Here is a 21,671-nt window from a genome sequence, read left to right as displayed (position 1 = left end):
CTCATCATTTTTTAAAGTATGATTTAAATGGCATTTTAATTGTACTTCAACAAAAGTATTGGCTTGCTTCTAGTATAATAATAATAGATCAGAATTTATGAAAAATTTACTTTGCATACACTGCACATAATTGTGAATTTTCCTCCCCAAGTGACTAACCAAGAACAAAACAATGGATTTGGTGAGTCACAAAGAGCCTCTTAATGCACTTAAACATTTTAATATAGATCCCTTTAGTGGAGAAAGTTCAAGACAGACATAAATCCCTTTCTCTTCTCTTTTCCCACCAAGCTAGAGTTCCTGTACACAAACACATCAAGTATATTCTTCCACAGTGCTTGACCTTTGTGAGGAGTAGCTTGTGAGTGCTATCCTTCTCAACCTTCTCAAGGCAAGATCTTTTTCACTGTGTGTGCATCAAATGTCTAAACTCAAATGTCATTTTCTCAGAAGGCTTCTGGGACTGTCCTTTATAAATTCTTACTTCCTCTCATCTCCAGGTATTTATTTTACCCCATTTAACTTTATGTATTGCCATTTGCCATCATCTGCACTCATTTATATGTTTATACAGATCAGGCTTGGTCATGTTCAGTGCTGTATTCCTAGGAATACAATAAAAATCACCTTTAGTAAATAGTTCTCCAAACTCCCTTATGTCTTAGAGTTTGAAATTCTGGGTAATCTACTTCCTAGACATCATTTCTACAACTGTACATCTGCTATGATGCAAATACAGGGATTAGAAAACTAAGGTCTCTGGCTCCAAACTGAGTGCCTACATTAGTAAATCAAGTTTTGTTAGAAGCCAGTCATTGCCCTGAGTTTATGTGCTTTCTACAACTGACTTTTGGATACAGTGGTAGAACTTATAGCAGTGACAGAGGTCACTACGGCATTTACTACCTGGCCATTTGTAGGAAAAGTTAGCTAACCCCTAAATGGACTCCTCAAGTCTTAATGGAAACACTCAGAGATGAAGTTTATTCACAGCCAGTGACTCCCAGTGTGAGAAGAACATTGAAGGCCACCATTATTTCCAGCTAAAGCAACATTATTAAAAGCCTGCCTTCCCTACATGTACTTTAGCATCAATAGAATTACTCAGTGGCAGCACCTGGATCAATAACAATTGAACTATAAACTAAGTGGTGATTTAGAAAGGAAAGCTAAACCAATGTGTAATCACATAAGCATGGGATGAGATCCTCATCAATAAGCACTTGCTACCTGCAGGTAAAGGTGACATGAACTGACGACCTAACTCTAGATGCAGAGAGTTTCCACATGAACCAGCTCTTTTACACAAACCCATTTGAACTGAAGGACATTACCACACTGTAGGACAGTAAATGCCTTCAAAGGTGGTAGCAATAAAATCATGCACCACCAAGTGTGCTGTTACACAGAGCAAAGTACACTTGTAACAGAGCAAAGTACACTTGTAAGTACAAAGAAAAGCTCTCCTGGGAATACAGATGTTAGATGAGGTCTAGCTCCCTGAAGGGATGTTGTCATTTCCTACTGACATTATTTTGAGGAAGGACCGGCCATGAGGCCAAGATAGTCAAATCACTCAGCATGTCAGCTCCAACTGCAGAGCCCCAAATCAGAATGGAGGCAAGGCCATGGCAAGCCAGTGCAGCTGCTCAGTGGAAGCCTGCATAAATTATTCCTTCCAGCAGGACACTGAAAACTGGCACAGTCTGCTTACACATAGGAACAGCAGTCATTGTGCCTTCAGCCCGCGTTTCTCTGCCACTGATTAATAGAAAATTATCTTGATTGTATTCTATTGCAAACAGTGCTGAAGCGGAGATGGCATTTGCTTAAAGTATCTACATAGCATTAAATAGGTTTTCCTTCTCCCATTCCCTTTGACTGGAAGTCATTGGACTTATCCTTAAATTAGGTGAAGGTGATATGGGAAAGTAAATCAGAAATGATGAAGATCTTATAGCACTCTGCTAAAAATGGTGAGATAGTAAATGGATAATTATTCCTTAAATGTTCTTTTAACCCCTCCTTACCCCTAGAGGGTGTCTAAGGCAATGGTACATTAGTGTGGTAATGTCCAAATTCAGCTTTTTCGTCGCTGTTGACTCACCAGAGAATCAAATGGTAATTAAACCTATGAATGTTGAGGTTCAGTGAAAATGGATGAGGACCTTGGCTTTGCATTCATGCTAGACACCAGGGGAAACGGGTCCATTAGAAGGAGAAGTGAGGGCATTGTGACATGCGCACTGGTGTGCATTAAGATCACACAGGGAGAAATGATCTTTGGTGATGAAATGAGCCCAGTCAGAGAATTCAGACCATTAAAAAATGAAAGTCAGAAATAAAACATGTTTTTACTTGATGGGAAAATGAAATGGTCTGTCCTATGCCACTATGTGAAATTTTGTGGGGGGAAATGCAACATTTAATTTTGGCCATGTTGAAAACCATGTAGAAGTGACTAGAAATTTCTGAAATACAGTATTGAAAGGATAAAGAATGCAGAGGAATCAGTGTTTTGTAGTTACTGCCTCGAGGGTTCTTTAGAATTTTATATTAACTGCATGCGTTACAAGTGAAACTCGGTGGGATAATAGGCATGAGCCAGGGATTTGGTGTCTTAGCTCTTGAGGGGTCCTGGACACTCAGTTTTTCACCCTTGAATATAGAACTATGGGTTTGGAGCTCAAGTGACTCTGAGTGTCTGTAGTTGCCTCCTGTTTTACAGATCAAAGAAGAAATTATGGAGGAATGGGGAAAGCCTCTATCCTGTTCTTTGAACAAGGAGCCAGCAGCTTACATTTGCATTCAGAACTGGGTCCCACAAATCCTATGTTCTGCATATCATTTTTGTAGGGATTAAAAGGTATATGTGGGGCTGAAAAATATGCCCCAGACAATAGAGTGCTTTCTATACAAGCTAAGTTTGAATCCCGGGGCCCACATAAACAGTTATGCTTGGGGCCACAGTGACTTACGCCTTTAATCCTAGCATTCAGGAGGTATGGGCAGATCAATTTCTGTGAGTTCAAGGACAGCCTGGTCTACATAGTGAGTACATAGTGAGAAGAAACAGAACTACACAGTGATATTCTGTCTCAAAACAACCAAAAAACAAAATAGAAACAAATAAAGTTAGAAAAACATTTCTGTAATCCCAATATAGTGAAATATTGGAACAGGCATTGTCCAGCAAAGCTAGCTGAATCAATGAACTCCAGGTTCAATGAGACACCCTGTGTAAGTTAACATGGTGAAAAGCAGTAGAAGAAGGCAGACAATATCAGTCTCAGGCACAGACGCACACACTCAAAGGATGTATGTTAACAACTGAAAATAACATGAAACAGAGTCCACTTCCATCAAATGTAAACCTTTTTATAATATTCGTTCTGTTTTTTTCCCTCCTGCATGTATTTCATCATGGGCAAACATATATATGCCTGTTACTCATCTCAATCAACTATATCAGGGGCAGTTTAACTCCTCTGAGACTAAACTGAACAACTGACCCCTGTGGCTTCAGTCAAAGAGGACACTCAACCCCTAATAATCTGATCTTCTTTGGAGAGAAGTAAAAGGCTTTGAATTCATTTTGTATAAGGTTCTACACCAGCTGCCACAAACCCTTCCATCAAAATCCTGGAAATTATCATAGGTTCACTCAGCTTCCCCAAACACCAATCCTGTCCTGTCTCCTTAAGCATTTTACAAAAGAAGCAATTCCTTTTGACAAATCAGAAAGGTCAGAGAAATACCCAAGAGGACAGAGAAACTGATGTTTCTATTGTTACAAGTTCAAATGACCAATGAGCAGTTCACGCTGTGAGACCCAAGAGCTTTTAAGAGCATCAGTGGACTTGGGTGTCTATTTAAATGCTAGGGTAGAAAGTACATGGTGGGGAGCTATGCTGCTGTTCATTTTCCTCTTCATTGAATGACATTATAGCTTTTACCATTAGTAACGGGGCCTCAGAGAAACTGCCCCAGGACCAAAAGCTAATTATTAGGAGAGCAAGTTCAACAGATCCTGAAGCTCTCAGTCATTGCCCTGGTCAACACTGCCACCCAGGTTGGGAGTGCTGTTGGTTTTTTACTTTGTTTTATTTTCCTGAGTCATCCCCATTCTCTTTACAGGACCAGTTTGAAGCTTAGAAGAGTCTAGGAAAATGATACAAGAATGGATACAGATTTCTATCAAAGATAGGTAAGACATAAAACTTATGTATTTGACATGTACAGAAAAATACTGACTCAGAGTGAGTTGTGCCTTAGATATCTATACAAATACTCACTCTTTAGGGGAAAGATGAAATTAGATTTCTCCATATTTAATTATAGCTTTCTAACATACTAGGACTTAGGAAGAAATCCTGAAAACACATTTTTTTTAGAGATTGGACAAAAACTTGTAAATGATTATCTATAGTATCTTCCTCTATTTTGTCAAGATTCAATATTTAATGAATTTGGAATAGTTTTCCTTATACTAAGAAATCTGTATTTATTTTCATAGATGGATCCTGTGGTCCAGTTTCAAGACATTAAACTTAAGCTTAACAATTAATTTAATAATTGTAAATTAATGTCTTCTCTGTATCTGACCTGGTATTGGTCGGTGAAAACAAAATCATCAGTATATCTTCCCATGTTGGGAGGGGCTACAAGATGGATTCAGATGTGTAGGCAAATAAAGTAATGACCATGAAGTGAGCGCTCTGAGATGTGCACAGTACTGTGAGACCTCAAAGGTAGACAAAGTTAGTGAGTCTAGGGAGGTAAAGAAAGACTTGTGTGGGTTGTTACAGATAGCTGGGTGGCCGTGGAGTGATGAACAGATGGTTGTTAGGCAGAGAGGAGTGATATATGCACTATAAAAAAGTAGACTATGGGTAGAGGAATGGGAGGGTATGAGCACTCAGAGAACTGGGACAACCACAACCTGCTGGCTAAGACTAGAGCAGTAGGTTATAATGGAAAGAGACAAGAGACAGATATATCCATATTACCAAGAGATGCTCAATAAAGCATCAGGTGCAAATTGCCAATTCAATGATGAAGGTAAATTCGATTTCAGCTTTCTAGTTACCTTATTCAATGTAGTCTATAGGCCTCTATGGTAACTCCCAAGTTTGTAGAAATAAACACTCTGATAGAGGCTAGTTATGAATAATGATGCAACACTAATATAAATATAGAACTCAGCTAAGAATGACTCCAGATGGCTCAAGGTTTCAGAAAGACACAAGAAAAGAAATGGGATTTAACAGTGAATGATTGAATGTAGACTCCTTCACATTCACTATTGGTGGTAATTAGCTGGCCATTCATTGAGTATCAGCATTCCCCTATAAGTAGCAGAGGTGGTAGGGAGTAGTAAAGGTTTTGGAATGAGGCAAACAGAATCAGAGGGTAGGGTAAGTATGCATCTCATTTGCAAAAGGAGGATAATGCACCACTCTATAAAATTGTGATGGACAATTAAGCATGATAATACAAACCAATCCCTATTTCTGGTTCTGACATGCAGAAAATTATCAATGGATGCTATTAGTTTTTACATAATTGGTAAGAATCTGTAAAATCCAGGCACTTTAAGAAATAAGGCACAGGTGATCAAAGATTCTGTGTCCTCATACACAGATTTAGCCTCCAGCTGTGACAAAGGAATAAAAAACCTATAGGAAATACTGTTAAAGGGGGAAGCATGAAGTAATGTCTTCATGTTCATTTTCCATGTCATTGAAATGTTAACCATGATTTTTCCATGTGTTTGTGTGTCTGTGTGTGTGTTACTTTTTAAACAAGTATACAGGTGTATGAATAACCAAACCACAAAGAAATATGTAAGCATTTAACTAGTCATATGCTGGGATGATTCAATATCTAGCTTTTTAAAAAAAAATTCTGGCTAGCTCTGTTTCTCTTGTGAATTGGTTAGTCACCAAAAGGCATTTGCTTGTCAATAATAGTGATTCAGCAAAGCTAAACAGTCTAACTATGGGCAGCTATACCTACACAGTGGGAGTTCACTTTCAATTGCTTATTTCATCTCACAAGGAGATGGCCATTCTTCTTTACCAGGGAGTTGCTAGACCAGTCAGGTTTTTCTCTATCCATCTTCCTCTGTGTTCTCCCTGTCTCTGTGGAAAAGGAAAGTTGTATGTGTTTTCCATCACATGAAAACCACTTACAGCAAATCAGCATGCTTTCACCCCTCCAGCTTTTCTGTTTCTAACGTCTTGGTCTTTATTACTCCTGGAGAAGGAGTCACCCTCTGTTTATTGCTGTAGATTTGATCTTGCCCACGCTGTGGATAACACCAATTGTCTTTCTGTCATCTCCTCAATTTCAGAACTCAATTTCCTTCTACTCCAACTACAGCTCATGCCACCAGCATGTTAGGCTGTTTGGGCTTTTTATGTCTTTGGTAGGATCTTTGAGCTCTTTGCGTGTGTGTGTGTGTGTGTGTGTGTGTGTGTGTGTGTGTGTGTGTGTGGTGTGGTGTGTGTGTGTGTGTATGTGTGTGCAAGTTGTTTTTGTTTTTACTAATTCTGGAGGGAAAGTGTGCCAAGTTTAATTTAAATGACAAAGGGAGACTTGTTTAAGAATCTAAAAACTAAATTTATAAAGATTCATAGTTGCCATTAGTTGCCCTGAGATCTTCTGCAATGCACCGGCTCCCACTGGCTCCAGTTTTTTCCATCTGTAGTATGGTTGATATTAAACATGTACCCTAAAGCCTAACAGTTCATAATCACTCAAAATTTTTGCCTTAGAGGACAGTCTCTATTACATTTTTAGATACACATGCAATTTAACATTTTTCTACTGCAATGTTACTTCAGCTATTCAGAGAGACAGCCACTTGAATTATTATAACTGTTCATCACACCTCTTACTTACAGCCTTGATGCACTCCCTAGATTTTCATTTTCTAGCAGGCTACCTTTCAGTAGCCAACATAGCCCTGCTGTTGTCAAAGGGTAAAAGGACTGTGGATGAAAGGTTAGCAATTTTGTTCCTGGATAGTACATAATCAAATAGTTTCTAAAACAGCTCAATTTCCAGATAAAATATACACGTTTTTAGAAGATTCATTTTCATAATCTACAATAAAAACTAAGTATTTCCTAATTTTTAATAAACTCTTTAAAATGTTATGTGATTCTAGTTACCTAGCCAGAAAAATATCCAATATTCTGTATCCAATAACTAAACATTTGCTTGTTCATTTATGAGGCCTACCTGGCTTGGTATGCTTAGGAATTGCTCAGGCATAAATCTCAATCTAAATTTACTTGATTGTCTCCTAATCTTCAATATGGAATTTATGCCCAATACTTATACTTACTGAACTTAGCAACTCCCAGACCTAACTATGACAGTTAAACAAAAAGGCGTTAGAGTACATAAAAAATATTCAAAGGGAAGAAGAAAAATCAGAAATATCATTTGGGCTTAAAATTACAGGTGTCTGAAATGTTATCTCCTAAAAAGAGAGCAGGCACACAGTTTGCATAACTCCAAGCCAGTGATCATGTGATGATGTTCAAGTCAAAACTAAGAAATAAGAAAAATAAAAAAGGGAGAAAGACATGATGCACATACTTGAAGAAGAAACTGTTTTGTTTACCCGAATGTCAAATTTTCTCTGAAAAAAAAAAAAAATCTGTGAGAGATTTACATGGATTATTCAGATAGATGAATTGACATCTAATTTCTCTAAGGGAAACAAGGTATGGTGGGGGTGAATTTAGGGGGAAACAAGGACAATCTTCAGTCTATGAGAATTTCTTCTGCATTTCTCTTGGGAATACACAATGAAAAAAATGCCTATATCTGACATACATAGTAAGTAGATCCTTGTAAATGAAAGTTTTTAATCCTTGTTTGATTAGATTGATAGTATATATAAAAATTAGACTAACACCAACTTAATATAATATATCCTAACTGCTTGGCTCATGGTTCACAGAGGAGCAATCTTCAATTTAAAAGGTTGTTTGCCTATTTGTAAGATATTAGGCAGGAAACTTTCACTATCTTACATCTTATCTACTCTTCAAATATTGTTTATACCTATGGCTTATGATCAACAAAATCTAGTTTCCCTTTCTTTTCTCCTTTGTCATTTCTTCTGCCTTAGATGAGACAAAAATACCAGCAAGCCACTCATCTGTACTTAGCTCTTTGTTGTTGTTGTTTTGTTCGTTTTGTTTTGTTTTTCGAGACAGGGTTTCTCTGTGTAGCTTTGCGCCTTTCCTGGAACTCGCATTGGAGACCAGGTTGGCCTCGAACTCACAAAGATCCACCTGGCTCTGCCTCCCAAGTGCTGGGATTAAAGGCATGCACCACCAATGCCTGGCCATACTTAGCTCCTTAAGCTCACATTCTATCTACATCTACATTCTTATTAGGTGCTTGATCTGAATTCTTATTTTTTTCTAAATTCTATATGAATTATAGGTGTTGACATACATATCCAATAATACTGCTGCATGTTAGATGTTCACTGTACAGAAAATATAATTCTCTATAGCATCAGGGAAATGTTAAATATCATAGAAAAGGCAGCATTACTTAAATAAAAGCACCCTAGAAAAAATTTCTTCCTCTCTAATGTTTGGTCTGACTTGTTCTCAAAGGACATCCTCAGAAGCTGGAGATGAATGGTATTATAGTTTCCTCTGTTAAATGGCTGTTCATTTTCTACTTCTCTGAGAACAAGGTAGGGATCTAATAACAGAGCCACCAGCCCTGATCATGTATGTGATTTTAATTATGCTGCAGGCTGTGTATGAGGAACTTAACATGTTAGTTCATCATGCTACATTTCAACAAGCTGATTGCATCTGAAATAAGATTCTAAAAGTAGAAATACCCTATTCAAAGAGAGCTAGCCCTTCTTTCTTATCATTGTCTGCATGAAGTTGACAACTTTGAAAGCTACAACAAAATATGCGTCAAGAGACCAAAACAGGCATCACTTTTCTCAGCCAGAAATCTATACTCTTACCTAAAAACTTATTTATCTGATTTTATTTTGTTTCCAGTTCATATTATACAAAAATTCCTATTTGTAGCCATTAAAGGCAAAAATGTGGTGATATTATCTAATCAGATGTATGCATTTTAAAGAGAACATTTTCATTTAAAACATAATTAAGCTTTTATTAAAATGATATCAAGGTTCCCAAAGCAAATGTGTGAGAATTTGCAAAGACAAACATTCCCATTAGTTCTGGTTGAACAGCAGGTGTTTGATACATATGCAGTGGAGAACAAATCTCAACATAGCCTAAAGGGGGCCTCATCAAAAGTTATTCATCAATTATTAATGTTAAGTCCATTGGGAACTCTGATGGCTCTGGAAGAGTTTGCCTTTGGCAAAACTAATTGGCTGGAGAAAATAAGAATGCTCATCACATGGATGTCCACTGAGCAACTAATAACTATCCCTTAAGAACCCATTGCTATCCATTTCCAAACATGTGAAGTTCCAAAAAGAGCATCTTTGCAGTTGAGACACAATAGTAGCAGCCATCATCACCATCACAATCGTTTCTTTAGTATGTCAACAATGTGTCACCTGTCCTCATTCAGAAAAGTGATATGGCATTTCCATTTTAGAAGTGAGAAAATTGGGACTTGAAGAGATTCTTCCAAAGATGCATAGATCATTAATGGAAAAAGGCAAGTGTTGATCTAAGCTATGTGGCTCCAGGCCCCTCCTTATATTAAATTGCCTCTCCCTGTTGACATTCTAACAAAGGTCAACATTAATATAGAAAAAAAGACAAAATTGCTATGATATATTGATGCTTTCCTGTAATATTTTCATTAACAGAATAGTATTAAAATATTTCTGGAAACAGTGGTTACCAAAACTTTGAATGGCCATGGTCTCTGTAAATCTGAAGAAATAAAAGAATAAAAGTATCTATAGATAACAATGAGCTGCCATTTCTGTATGTGACAGTCACATTTTGAAAATCTATTTATTTGAAAATATTGTGCAAAATGTTTGATACTATAGAACAGTATGCAAAGATAAGGAAAAATAAACATTCACATTTTAGTTAAGTATATGTTTGTACAACCCTGTTGGATATCTATCAATATTCACTGATGTTTGGTCCACAATTCCACTTGTAGAGATCTACCCAAGAGAGTAGACATGAACAAAGACTAATGGAAAACACACACACACACACACACACACACACACACACACACACACACTTTCCTAACTTTTGTAGTAGTAAAAGAGTGAAAAATTACCAACTTACATTAGTAGTGTATAATAGTTTAAAAACAGAATATTATAAAATACTGTATCTTCTCAAATGTTGTATTATATGATCATTTAAAAGAAAAAATAAGACTTTAATATTCTTCCATGAACTATTTCCTGTCTTAGTTATTTTCTTATTGCTATATCAAAATGTCTGATAAAAGCAATGTACAAAATGGGGGGTTTATATTCCATTACTGCAGGGAAAGCATGAAGTGTGAGGCACCTGATTGCACTGTGTCCACAGTCAGACAGACAGAAAGAGATGAATGATGGTGCTCAGCTAACTTTTTCCTTTTATTTGATCTGGTGCTCCAACCTGTGAAATGGTGCTACCTACCATAAGGGTAGACATTCTCTCCTCAATTAATCCAGTCTTAAAATTTCATCACAGACAAGCCCAAAAGTTTGGCTCCTAGATGACTCTAGATCCTGTCAAAGTACATTGATAATGTGAGCCATCCATAATCCCTTAGAGAATTTATAATATTTGAAAAAAAACATGTGGAAGAGTATGTTAATGATTAAGTCAAAAAGAAGTAGGAATAATGAAAATTACAGTAGGTATGCATTACAAATTTACATAGTATCTCTAGAAGAATATGCAAGAAAAACTGATGTCATACTGCCTTTGAGAAATGGCTTGGTGTGGCTCAGATCAAAGTCAGAAGGGAGAATTTTTACTGCCAATGTCTTTTATTCAACATATGTCTTTAAGTATTTAAAAGTAAAACCAATTTGATTTAAAAGGAAAAGTTTGGCTATCATTATTTAGTATAAAAAGGGAAACTTTCAGGTGCCATGCTCACAGACAGATCAATAAAGCATCATTATGCATGGGATTTTACTTTGTGATTTCCCAATCCACTAAAGCTCTAAGATAAGTGCCTATCAATGACGGGAATGAACTAAAGACAGTTTTAGAATTTCCTTCCAGAAAAAAGACTTAAGAGTGAAGAATCAGCCTTCAGGAGAGTGTGTGAAAAGCATTTTAGAGTTAAACAGATGAGCGAAATAAAACATTTTGTGACTCTCAGGTAGATCATGTCACAGATAAAATCACACATTCTGATACTACTCTATGGACAGGAGAGAAGAGGGAGACAGAGAGGAAGAGAAAAGAAAGGCTGTCTGGAGGGAGTAATAGGAGGGGGGAAAGACAAATATCTAACATAACAAAATGAACCCTGCTAAGCAATGCTTAAATTGAGTAAAAACTACTCAAAACACTGTTGACTTTACCAAAACTATAAATGGAGTAGGCTTAGAGAATGAAGGCAGGGAGCCAAGACAAAAGACCAGGAAGATAATAAAGAAGCTGAACAGGAGGAACTCTCTAGAAAACCTGAGTGGCTTTCAGAGTCAGGATGTGAAATAATGAATCCTTATGACAAGGCCCACATATCTCTGCCAGTGTATTCCTCCTGCTGGTGTCATGTGTATGGTAAAGCAGACAAGTTCAGAAAAGTTCCCCAGCAGTACCTGAGTATTTGAACATCCATAATTTGTATGGACCTCTAGTTATGTCTAAGAAAAAGATGGGACTATTACAGAAAAATTATTATGACTTTAAAGTCAACGTAATTAGTGAGAGAGATTGGGGTTTCTACATCTCCCTAAGTAACGAAACACAAGCTCAGAGATCTCAGAGGCCGCAGCATAGGGCAGCCAACCTTCAAGTGGAGGTTCAGGTTGAGAACACAAAAGGCAAATTAATATTTGTCAATATATATTCATTAGATTTATTTACACTTTGGCCACACTTAGTAAACACAAGTGTTTAGCATTCATTCATATATCACCAGGCTTAAACCTGTAGAATGATTAAGTAGGGTGAGGGCTATACCATAATCACTTAAAATAAAGGCCAGCAAATCACATTCCATACTTTCATCCCAGCAAACATTCCAACCAATGAGAATATCTTACCTGTTTTCAGAATGGGATGCCTCAGGGATTGTGGACCACCTCATGCAACTGGAACCATGGCCATAGGCAATTTCCTCCAGAATTCTCCAGAAAGCAGCCCTGATTTTGTTAACTGACTCCCAGGTCAGCCTGGAGTTCAGTCCCCCATGATTGCCAACTCTGTTGTTCTTTTGCATTTTTAAAATAAGTTCTACATTGCAACCTTCTATATCAAATAGCTTCAAGCACATTCTTGGCAGATGAATCAAATCCAGAGATGATTTCAATTTAACCAAAGGTCTTATTGTGCATACTCTGATATGTTGGGTGACAATAACAAGGGAGGAATCTATGATGAGCTTCACTAGAAGGATTTGGAAGGCAGAGGCAGTAAGATTTAGAGTAAATAATGATTAAAAAAATTTCAGGGATTCCAAAGGGAGAGAGACAGTGTTGGCAAAAGAATATGAGTAGAAACTCATTGCTTCTTCCATATAAGAAACTTCCACCATGGAGCATGTTATGGTCACTGATGGGAGGAACAAAGGAAGCTGGCCAGAAAAAACCTCCATCTCTGCCTCAAGATTCTCTTCATCTGCCTCTGTTTTCATATTTTCTCTCTTTTAAGAACAACCCCCCCTTAAAATATCTTTTTCCTAGAGTTTCTTGCAGCAGATAAACAGGAAATACATGGCAGATGGCATCTAGTATTCTCCCTGAGTAACTTTTCAGAGAACCAACATCCTATAAAAGGGATACCTGAAATGTTTCTGAATGTGTAGTCAAACTTTACTCATTCAATTCACTATGTCTCCTGTATGGGAAAATCACCAAAGATCGGTTCAAAACTTGTGGAGTGACACTGTGCTGGCCATTGAAATGGCAGCAGGAGACAGAACTGAGGCTTAGGAGAAAAGCCTCCACCCTCCCAATCCTAGGCCACAAGGTGATGGGATTTTCTATACAATGAATTCCAGTTGACAATCAGGTAAGAAGCAGCAAGAACACACATTCCTATTAAAGAAACAACTTCAAACGTCAAATGAGACTAAGCCATGAACCCTGACATGGAATTAACAAAAAGAGGGAATTAGAAATTCTAATCACTTGTACATGATTTTTCTCCAAATTTAGATGCACGGTGTTCTCAAGATCTTACATCTATGTGCCAACAATACCACAGATGGATTAGAGAAGATAAGCCATACAAACAAAATGCCTTTGAGTTCTTTTTTATCCCTTAAACATCTACACTTATTACAGACTTCGGCATAATGTATCATTTTGGTTCCCATTTCAGCTATAACAACAATTCAAAACTAAAATCTACTCTGGGAAAATGTATCACATTTACTTTGTGACTCCACATTACTCTGGGTATATGTCGGTATACTTTCACACTAAAGATCCCAGTTGGTTTAAAGAAACTCTTCTTTTTTAAAACAACTATGGCTCAACCAGTAGACAGTATACTACTATTCTGATGGGCTATGTGAGGTTAACTGTCAGCATTTTAAATGATTAGCATGAGAACTGAAAAGCAAGACCTCAAATCAATTGTGACCCACCCAGTTATTAAATGAAGACCAATTATACTCTGGATGTTGTGATCAAAGTGGATGGAGAAGACGCCCTTGCTGTAATGTTTTTCCTCTCAATGCTATTTTTCCATGTTCTGAATAGAAAACATTCTACTGGGCTTTCCCAGTGAAGATAATTCTGGTATTTATCTCTAGTACTATCCAGGATTGCTCATATGAAATCTATGAAATTTGCTAGACGAACAGATGGTGCTCAAACAGAAAATCACTTGTTGACATCTTGATCCAATAGCCTCCAGTTCTCTCCAAGTAAGTCTCAGAAGCCAACACACTTTTGGTATCAGAGTTTCTACCCTCATGTTCAGTTTCTGTCTTTTTATTTATTTTTTTTCCTATAAGTCAGTGCAAAAGGAAAGGAAAAAGTTTTCTCAGAGCAATGCTGTAATTTTTAAAGAAGTCAGATTCAAGTGATGACAAATAAGATTCCAGTATATGAAACGTCCAGAAAGGACAGATTTGCAGAAAAGATGTCCATCAGTAGTTGTCTGGGGCTAAGCGTAGCAGCAGGGATTAAATGCAGAAGGACAGTGAGGAATCTGGTAGGTGATGACAATGTTCATAATGTGATCTAGGTGCAGTCTGTACAAATTTATAGACTTAATTAATGTGATTGAGTTGTAGGCTTAGGATCACTGACTTTGGGAGTTGAAAATTATATTCCTAAACACTGTTTAAAACACTACAGATTTCTAAGACTACAGGCTTTGGATACAAAGAATGCTTTAATTATGCTTTTAGCCATCTAAATATCATGAGAAATTTCTGCCAAATTAGAAATACTTCAGCACAGCAAAAATGGGACATTGCTTAAAATAAGTGAAAGTAATGCCAAGACATGCATAAAACTTTCTATGAAGTATTTGTTTTATATATATATATATATATATATATATATATATATATATATATATTCTTGCTTTTCCTTAAGTTATAAAGAACATGCTCCCTAAAATGTGTAGCACTAGGCTTTATTAACATGTCATTCTGATACTACAGCTAGAAAGGAAGGCTGATCCAGCATCTACATAATTCATGTACAATGGAATTAGCAAGTCAGTGAAAGATACAAGTTAGAGAGTTTGCTCTCTTTTCTTTGCTTTCATTCCTCCAGAAATACTCTAGAAATGAAAAGGCCAGAAGCCAGATACCACCATGACTTCTGCGTGCTAGGATGTTGTTCAAATGATTGAATGCTCTACCTGCATGCTCCAAAGACTTCATTTCCTGCTTCCTTTACATGCAGAATGGAGTCATATCTGGTGAAGACAAGTGTACAGAAATGATGTAGGAGACTTTCAGGCAAGGCAATGTAGCATATTGTCTAACCACCCAAGATTTCTCCTCGATGTGGATATAGAACTGAAGATTTCCAAGGGGGTTGGCGCATCTCATGGAAGAATTCTGCTCTCTTGAATTATGTCTTTGAAAGGAATGGTCTGGGAGAGCCATTCAACTGGCACTAGACTTCTTCTAAATCAGAAAGAAATTCTTCCTTTGTTTTGAGTCATTGAAATTTTAGGATGCCTTATTATATCAGGGAGTATTAATTAGCCTAGCTGATATAAGACATAAGAGCCGTCAATGAACATTTTCCTCTTTTTTCCTTTAGTCCTTTTGACCTGTCCTTTCCATTTCCATCTTTCTTTTGTCTCCCTTTTTCCCTTCCTGCTTATCTATAGTTGATGTTCATTTTTAAGGCAGAGGGAGAAAGATAACAAAGTTTTTCAGCATGTATTTTCTTAGGATCTTTCAAGAGCTGGGATGCTTGAATGGCAATGGGGAAAATGGTGACTTGTACTCCTCCTTTAGAGGAGCCATAGTGAGTCTGTTTGGTTAAATGTAGCATCATCTCCAAAAATACCCCTCTCAAACCCCCACAGTGATAAAGGCCAGAGAAGAAATGTCAGAGTTGGCAGCCACCTTTGGGTCATGAACTTTGCATTTGTCATCTACAGTTTTGGGTAGTGAAGAAGTGCATGCTGGTTGCTCTAAAGTTTTTTTGTTCACCCCAGGGGTTAGCTCCTGAAGACAATAAATACATTACCATTTCAATTCACTTTCAAGTGACTTCAGGATCCACAGTCCTTTCCTCCTTTTCTGCATATTGAACAAATGCAAGGAAAGGAGAGAAGGGAGGATCTCCCCATTCAGAGACAACACCCCTAATCACACAGAGTCCTTGCAAGGACTACCATCCCAACCCTCCAATTTGTTACATCTGTTACTCCCCTCAAAACTTGTCAAAAAAATAAATAAATAAAACAATCCAAACAAAAAACAGCTCATAAAACAGTAAACAAAATAAAGTCAGTTTTTCTTTGCTTTTTTAAAGAACAAAATGAAACTTGAGGAAAAACTTACTGGAGTTACAGTTTATCCTGATACAGTCTAGATGGGGAAAAATAAATGAAAGATGAAATTGCATCCTTCAAGGTAACAGCTGCAGACATCCAAAAACAATCAGTCCACCCTTCCGGGGACAGACACACGCAAGAAATGTGGCCATTTTATATATATATACATATACAATATGTACAAGATTAAGGGTGGGTGTATATGTACAGTATATTAATTAGTAAAGTTGGATACATATATATATACACACACACACATATATATACACATATGTATAGAGATATATACTGGTATACATATATATCCACAATAGACATCAAGACTTTATTTTTTTGTTGTTGGTTTGTTTTTTTTTTTTTTTTAAAAAAAAAAAAAAAAAAACCTGTTCATTTGTATAACATATTATACAGTTGGATTTTAAAATGCTAATTGGTTAAATTTAGAAAATTAGAAAAAATTTCCCACCAAATACAGGTTATTTCCCCCTATAATTTATGTACTTAAAATGTTCATTGAGAGCATTAACAAGAATTTTGAATTAGTGTTCCACGTATAATCACCATTCTGACACATTGTATCATTTTTTTAAAAAAAAATATGCCCTTGAAGTTTCACAGAGTAGTATTTAACCCTTTCTCTTTTTCTAACCCAACTTCCCTCCACCCTTGCTTTAGGTTGGGCCCAGAATACTACAGAAATTTGTATAGGCACACTTGCCATGACCCTTAAACATAAGGAAAGGGTTAATACCACCTGGTCATTTCCTGTCATAAAATGGCCACTTGCAAACAGCTAACCGCACCAACACCCATCACAGATTTTAGAGAGGTGGGGGTCAATCAGGTGTAGGGTACAAAATACCCTAGGATGTTATTACAATTGGTTGGCTTTCCTGATTGTTATTGGTTCAAAGGCTCCCGGACCAACCCACTCACGAAGCCTATCTCTGTCTTCCTGCCCAAATGCCCAGACTGAATGAAGTGTCTACAGCATTCAGGGAGAAGGCAGGGCAGGCACGTGTGGAGGAGGTCATGGGTACCTTTGACATCCTGCCTGTTTTACCCTGTGATTCTTTATCACAACAAGAGAAAAATCCTCTGGTCTGGGTTTTATCTCTTAAATGGAAAACATGGGAGAGAATTGTCTAATTGCTTGCAGACAACCACACTAGGCATTCTGTGCCAGAGATCTGAGTAGCTAGTGCTTTATTCACCACTGTCTGGCAGTCATGGGCACACACAATGGGAATTCCCGAGTAGAGTCCAGGAGTAGGAAAGTGGGAGCAACGGCTGGAGTAAGTCTTGCTAAGTGTTACCAAACTGCCCAGCTGAGCCTAGGGTTGGTTCATGGTGATGAAAATTCCAATCAGGATTTATATAAAGCAGGATATCTAGAGGTCAAAGTCAATGATGCAAAAAGAAAGCAAGCTACTGGGAATATACCAGTATATAAACTGTGCTCTTCCGCTGCTCAAGGTTCACCTAATCGTTTCCAGAGGACTAGCACAGCATAATGCCACCATTTGGATTCCCCTAAAGTCTGCTATTTTAAGTGGACAGATGAAATAGGAGCTAGTGGCACCCAGCCCAGTAGAATAGAACTATGCTCAATCCTGTTAGGAGCAACTCATAAAACCCAGTCATCCTGAAGACGGAGGCAGGCAGCTTTTTTGTTGTTGCTGTTCCCCAGAAGAACACCTCTTGAGAAAAATCCGGGTTTGGTTTCGTGCGGTTAGGTTTGTCATGTGTCGTCAACCGCAACAGAAAAGTGGGAGCAGACAGCCCTGGAGCAATTGGTACGATCACCGGACAGAGGAGGCCATGCCCCTGGGAGGGCTGAGGAGGCAGGGCAGGCAGGAAGGAGGGGTGGGACTTGAGCTACTGGTTGAACCTCACCTCACCCAAAGCTGGAGAGATACCTCTTCTCAACTTACTAAAGGAGGGAAAATGGATACGGGAAGACATGCTCAGGAGAAAGAGAGAAGAGTGGTCCTAAAGCCACCAACACACGGATTGCAAACAAGGAAGAGTTCTTCTCTTCAGTTGTGTGAAGCTGAGGATTTTATCATTAGGCAGAAGTTTGGTACAAGGAGAGGTGTTTCAGTTGGGTTAATCTTCCTGGGTATGCAAATAGCCCCATGAAGTCTAAATTGTACCTTTAAATCAGTGTGAAAACTGGGGACTTTCAGGGAAGGCAGAAATATGTTTAGGTGAAGGCACATTGAATTATTTTATTTTACCTAAACAGTAAGTGAGTGCTTCATGGGGAAAAATATCTTCCCTAATGTCTTCTTTTCAAGCTGTAAGGCTGCAGTCTTGTTGGTGAGGGCATGCATTTTTTTTTTTTTTTAATGAAAAAGGAGCCAGGGGAATTGACTTGGGGAAGGCCATGTCCTTTACATCTATCTTCTGTAGCAGCCAGAGTGCTTTCTCTGAATGAAAAAAGTCTACTCGAGTGCATGTGCGTTTGTGTGCATATGTGTGCTATCTGTTTTGTTTAGTTCCTTTACCATATTTCAGTGAAGTGGGAGAAATGACTGCTTTGCATACTGGGGAGCTCTGCACTGAGTCTGGAAGCCATGAATGCTTCTGAAAGCTGTGTGTTTTCAGTTATGCAGAAGCAGTATTCAGGATGTCTAGAGAAAGGATATCTGGAGAATTTCAATGTGATTAACTGGATGCCTATCACTGCCCTTAGAGTCTTGAGCATGGATGAAAGGCTCCCAGCACTGCTGAGGACATCTACATCTTCATCCCTATCAGTGGCTTTACTGTGATGCAGCACAATTAAAACTGAGCACCAAGGCAAAGAGAGATCCCCTATGTGAATGTTTCAAAGGTGACTGTCAAGAATGCTGCCATTAAGACAATTCCATCACTGAGCCATAATGGAGATCTGTGGAGCCAACAGAAAACACCATAATGACCTAGCGATTTAGAGACTGGGGTTCTAATGTCAGTTCTGCTACTAACTTCCTACAGAAGCTTCATGTCTATAAAAGTAAACATAAAAAAACACTTTGCTAAATTATCTCTTAAAACTGTTACTAGATTAAAATAAAACAGTCTTTGAAATCTTTACATGTACTTGGAAGGCAAAATACTGTCATTCCCTCTTTTAATGCACAAGGAGAAAATGTTGGTTGATCAATCACCAGCTTTGAAACTTTTCAAGTCATGCTGCCTAGTGCCCGATACCTTGTATGCCTTCTATGGCCACACATACCTGTCTTTAGAAAAGAAAACCTTAGGAAAAGGCTAGCCTCATTGGCATGTAGAAGCCAGGTTACAACAGAAAAATAGATACTAGGTTGGGCTCATAGGCACTCACATGTGTTAGCAATTTGAATGAACTTGAATAGCTTTAGTGTGCTCTGTAAAGGGGGAACAACTTGAAATACAAGCACCCCAGAGGCTAACCTGAGCTACAGAGAACTCCAGGCTAGCTTTGGCAACAGAGTGAGACCTTTCCTGAGGGGAAAAATATAGTAAGAGAACAAAGTTAGTTTGGGAGAGGCAAACTGTTCTTGGAGATAATTTTCTTTGTGACAAGGCAGATGAAAATACTTGGGAGAGAGAGTGAAAAAACCTTTGGACAAATCCTAAATATGAAGCCTGTATACAGCATAATGATTAATGTTTAGTTTCCTATGTCAGGCTTGAAAGAAAGTTAGATAATCCAGTGTCATAGTTGTGATGGACCATGCCCCCTGGGCAGAAGCAAATGACTCTCCCTTTTTAGAGGAGAACAGTGCTCTAATGCCACGGAAACTCTTTAAAGCAAGTTGTCTCAGCACAGTAGGACTTAGATGGTGAGCTAGCAAATGCTGAAAGTCAGAAGCTATTTTTTTAGAAGGCTTGGGTCCCACAGTTTAAAATAAAAAAGGTATGGATGGCGTGTTTCTGGGGATACATTTAGGATCTATGACTAACTCTGTGTGTGTGTGTGTGTGTGTGTGTGTGTGTGTGTGTGTGTGTGTTGTCTGAAATGGGGAGTGGGGCTTTCATCTCATTTCCTCATCGCTCATCTTTTATCCCTTTCTCTAACTTCAGTTTTTCTTGTAAACTAATGCCTGTTGAGGTTGCCTTTCTAGCCTTTACACAGCAGTATTTAATGAAGAAAACCAACTTGTTTTGTTTTTCTGAGGGCAAGCTAGGTAGAGTCTGATGTTCAGTTTTATCCTTTGTTACGCTTTTGGGTTGGTCTTTGTTCTCTCTGCTGTTTTTCCAGAGAAGTCATGTTATCTGGTTGTTGGATTTAGGTAGTATAACATGCTTAGTTTGGTCTAGTTAAGGTGGGGAGGGTGCTGTGGGAGGGCAGGTGGGAGGGACAGAGGTATGCCAGTCCCTGCAGGCTTCTCAGTACTCTCTGTTCTCAAGGCTGTTTGCTATGCGGGCCGCAGGCTTTGGGCCTTTGAAGGGTTGAATACCATCTTTTGATTTACCATGGTGGATGGTGGGGAGGATTGAAAACTCAAGAATACAGATACACACACAATAGAAGATCCATCAATAGAAGAAAAATAAAAACCCAAAAAGAATCAAATACATATACATACACAAACAAAAGAAAACCAAGAGACACACAAAAGACAAAGAGCAGGTGAGACTAGACAGGGAAAAAAGTGCACCATGTCATAAATGCTAGAAACCAGAAGTAAAATGAAACACAGAACTAAATGTGTCATTACTCAAAACAGTCCAGTGTCTTCAAGGTTTTCGTATTTTGGAATTAGTACCAGTTGACCTGGTAGCAGATAGGAGTGGTGTGGATTCAAAGCCCACCTTTCAGTCAAGTCAGCTAGGATTTTCTCTGGTCTTCAAACAGGTACATTTGTCTGTGGCTCTAATAAATCATTATGAAAGAGCTTGATATTCAAATATGGTCTACAAGCCCACACGAGTCCATGAGCTTAGAAGTACAGACTCAGCTAAGTCATTAATTCTGACATCAGTGAGTATTTGGCTTTCTGTTAAGTGCAAGAACAGAAGTATTTGTTTCTTTTCAAAACCAAGAGGTTTCCCTTCTCCACAGAAAATAGTTAGGAGCCAGTAAAAAGAGTTAATAGTAGGAAACAATGTGAGGCCAGAAGGAGGAAGGTTTACCAAGTATCCATTATAGGCAACTGTGGAGACAAAAACACACTTTGACCCAATAAAGCTACAAACATGAAGTTATTATCTTTTTTTTTTTTTCAAATCTAGGGTGATTGATATGTATGACATGGAGAAAATAGGGCAACTGGTTGACATCGGGAGGCAATAATCTTTATATAAAAAGGGCTGCTGACAAGTGATTAAGAACACCAGGGAAGCAAACAGGTGTGTGTACATATCGGGAGGCTCTGAACTTAAAAAGACTGTTTCTAATGGGATAAAAGGAACAATGTAACCTGATGTCCTCCTAGGAATAAACTTAAGAACTCAGTGACATCCAGGCCACCATCCATAAGAATAGTTGCTAGAACTAGAAACAACAGGCAGGGTAGATTTCTTCCACCCGCCCTCTCA

General features: G+C 38.1%; 1 protein-coding gene across 31 annotated transcripts in view; it reads right to left on the bottom strand.

Annotated features, from left to right (window-relative positions):
- Window positions 1-21,671, bottom strand: part of Nrxn3 (neurexin 3) — a 1,610,845-nt gene that overhangs the window by 974,957 nt on the left and 614,217 nt on the right. For 28 of the 31 annotated variants that reach the window (XM_036206284.1, XM_036206279.1, XM_036206286.1 and 25 more), the window contains one exon: window positions 16,168-16,194. The exons of the other annotated variants lie outside the window; for them this stretch is intronic. In XM_036206284.1, the coding sequence (XP_036062177.1) occupies window positions 16,168-16,194 (27 nt within the window). The remainder of the gene's footprint in view (window positions 1-16,167; window positions 16,195-21,671) is intronic. 31 annotated transcript variants of the gene reach the window in all.

This window comes from Onychomys torridus, chromosome 14, assembly GCF_903995425.1.
Source record: "Onychomys torridus chromosome 14, mOncTor1.1, whole genome shotgun sequence".
Classification (NCBI taxonomy): Eukaryota; Metazoa; Chordata; class Mammalia; order Rodentia; family Cricetidae; genus Onychomys; species Onychomys torridus.
Note: the sequence above shows the minus strand (reverse complement) of the source record. Positions and strands in the feature narration are given on the sequence as shown.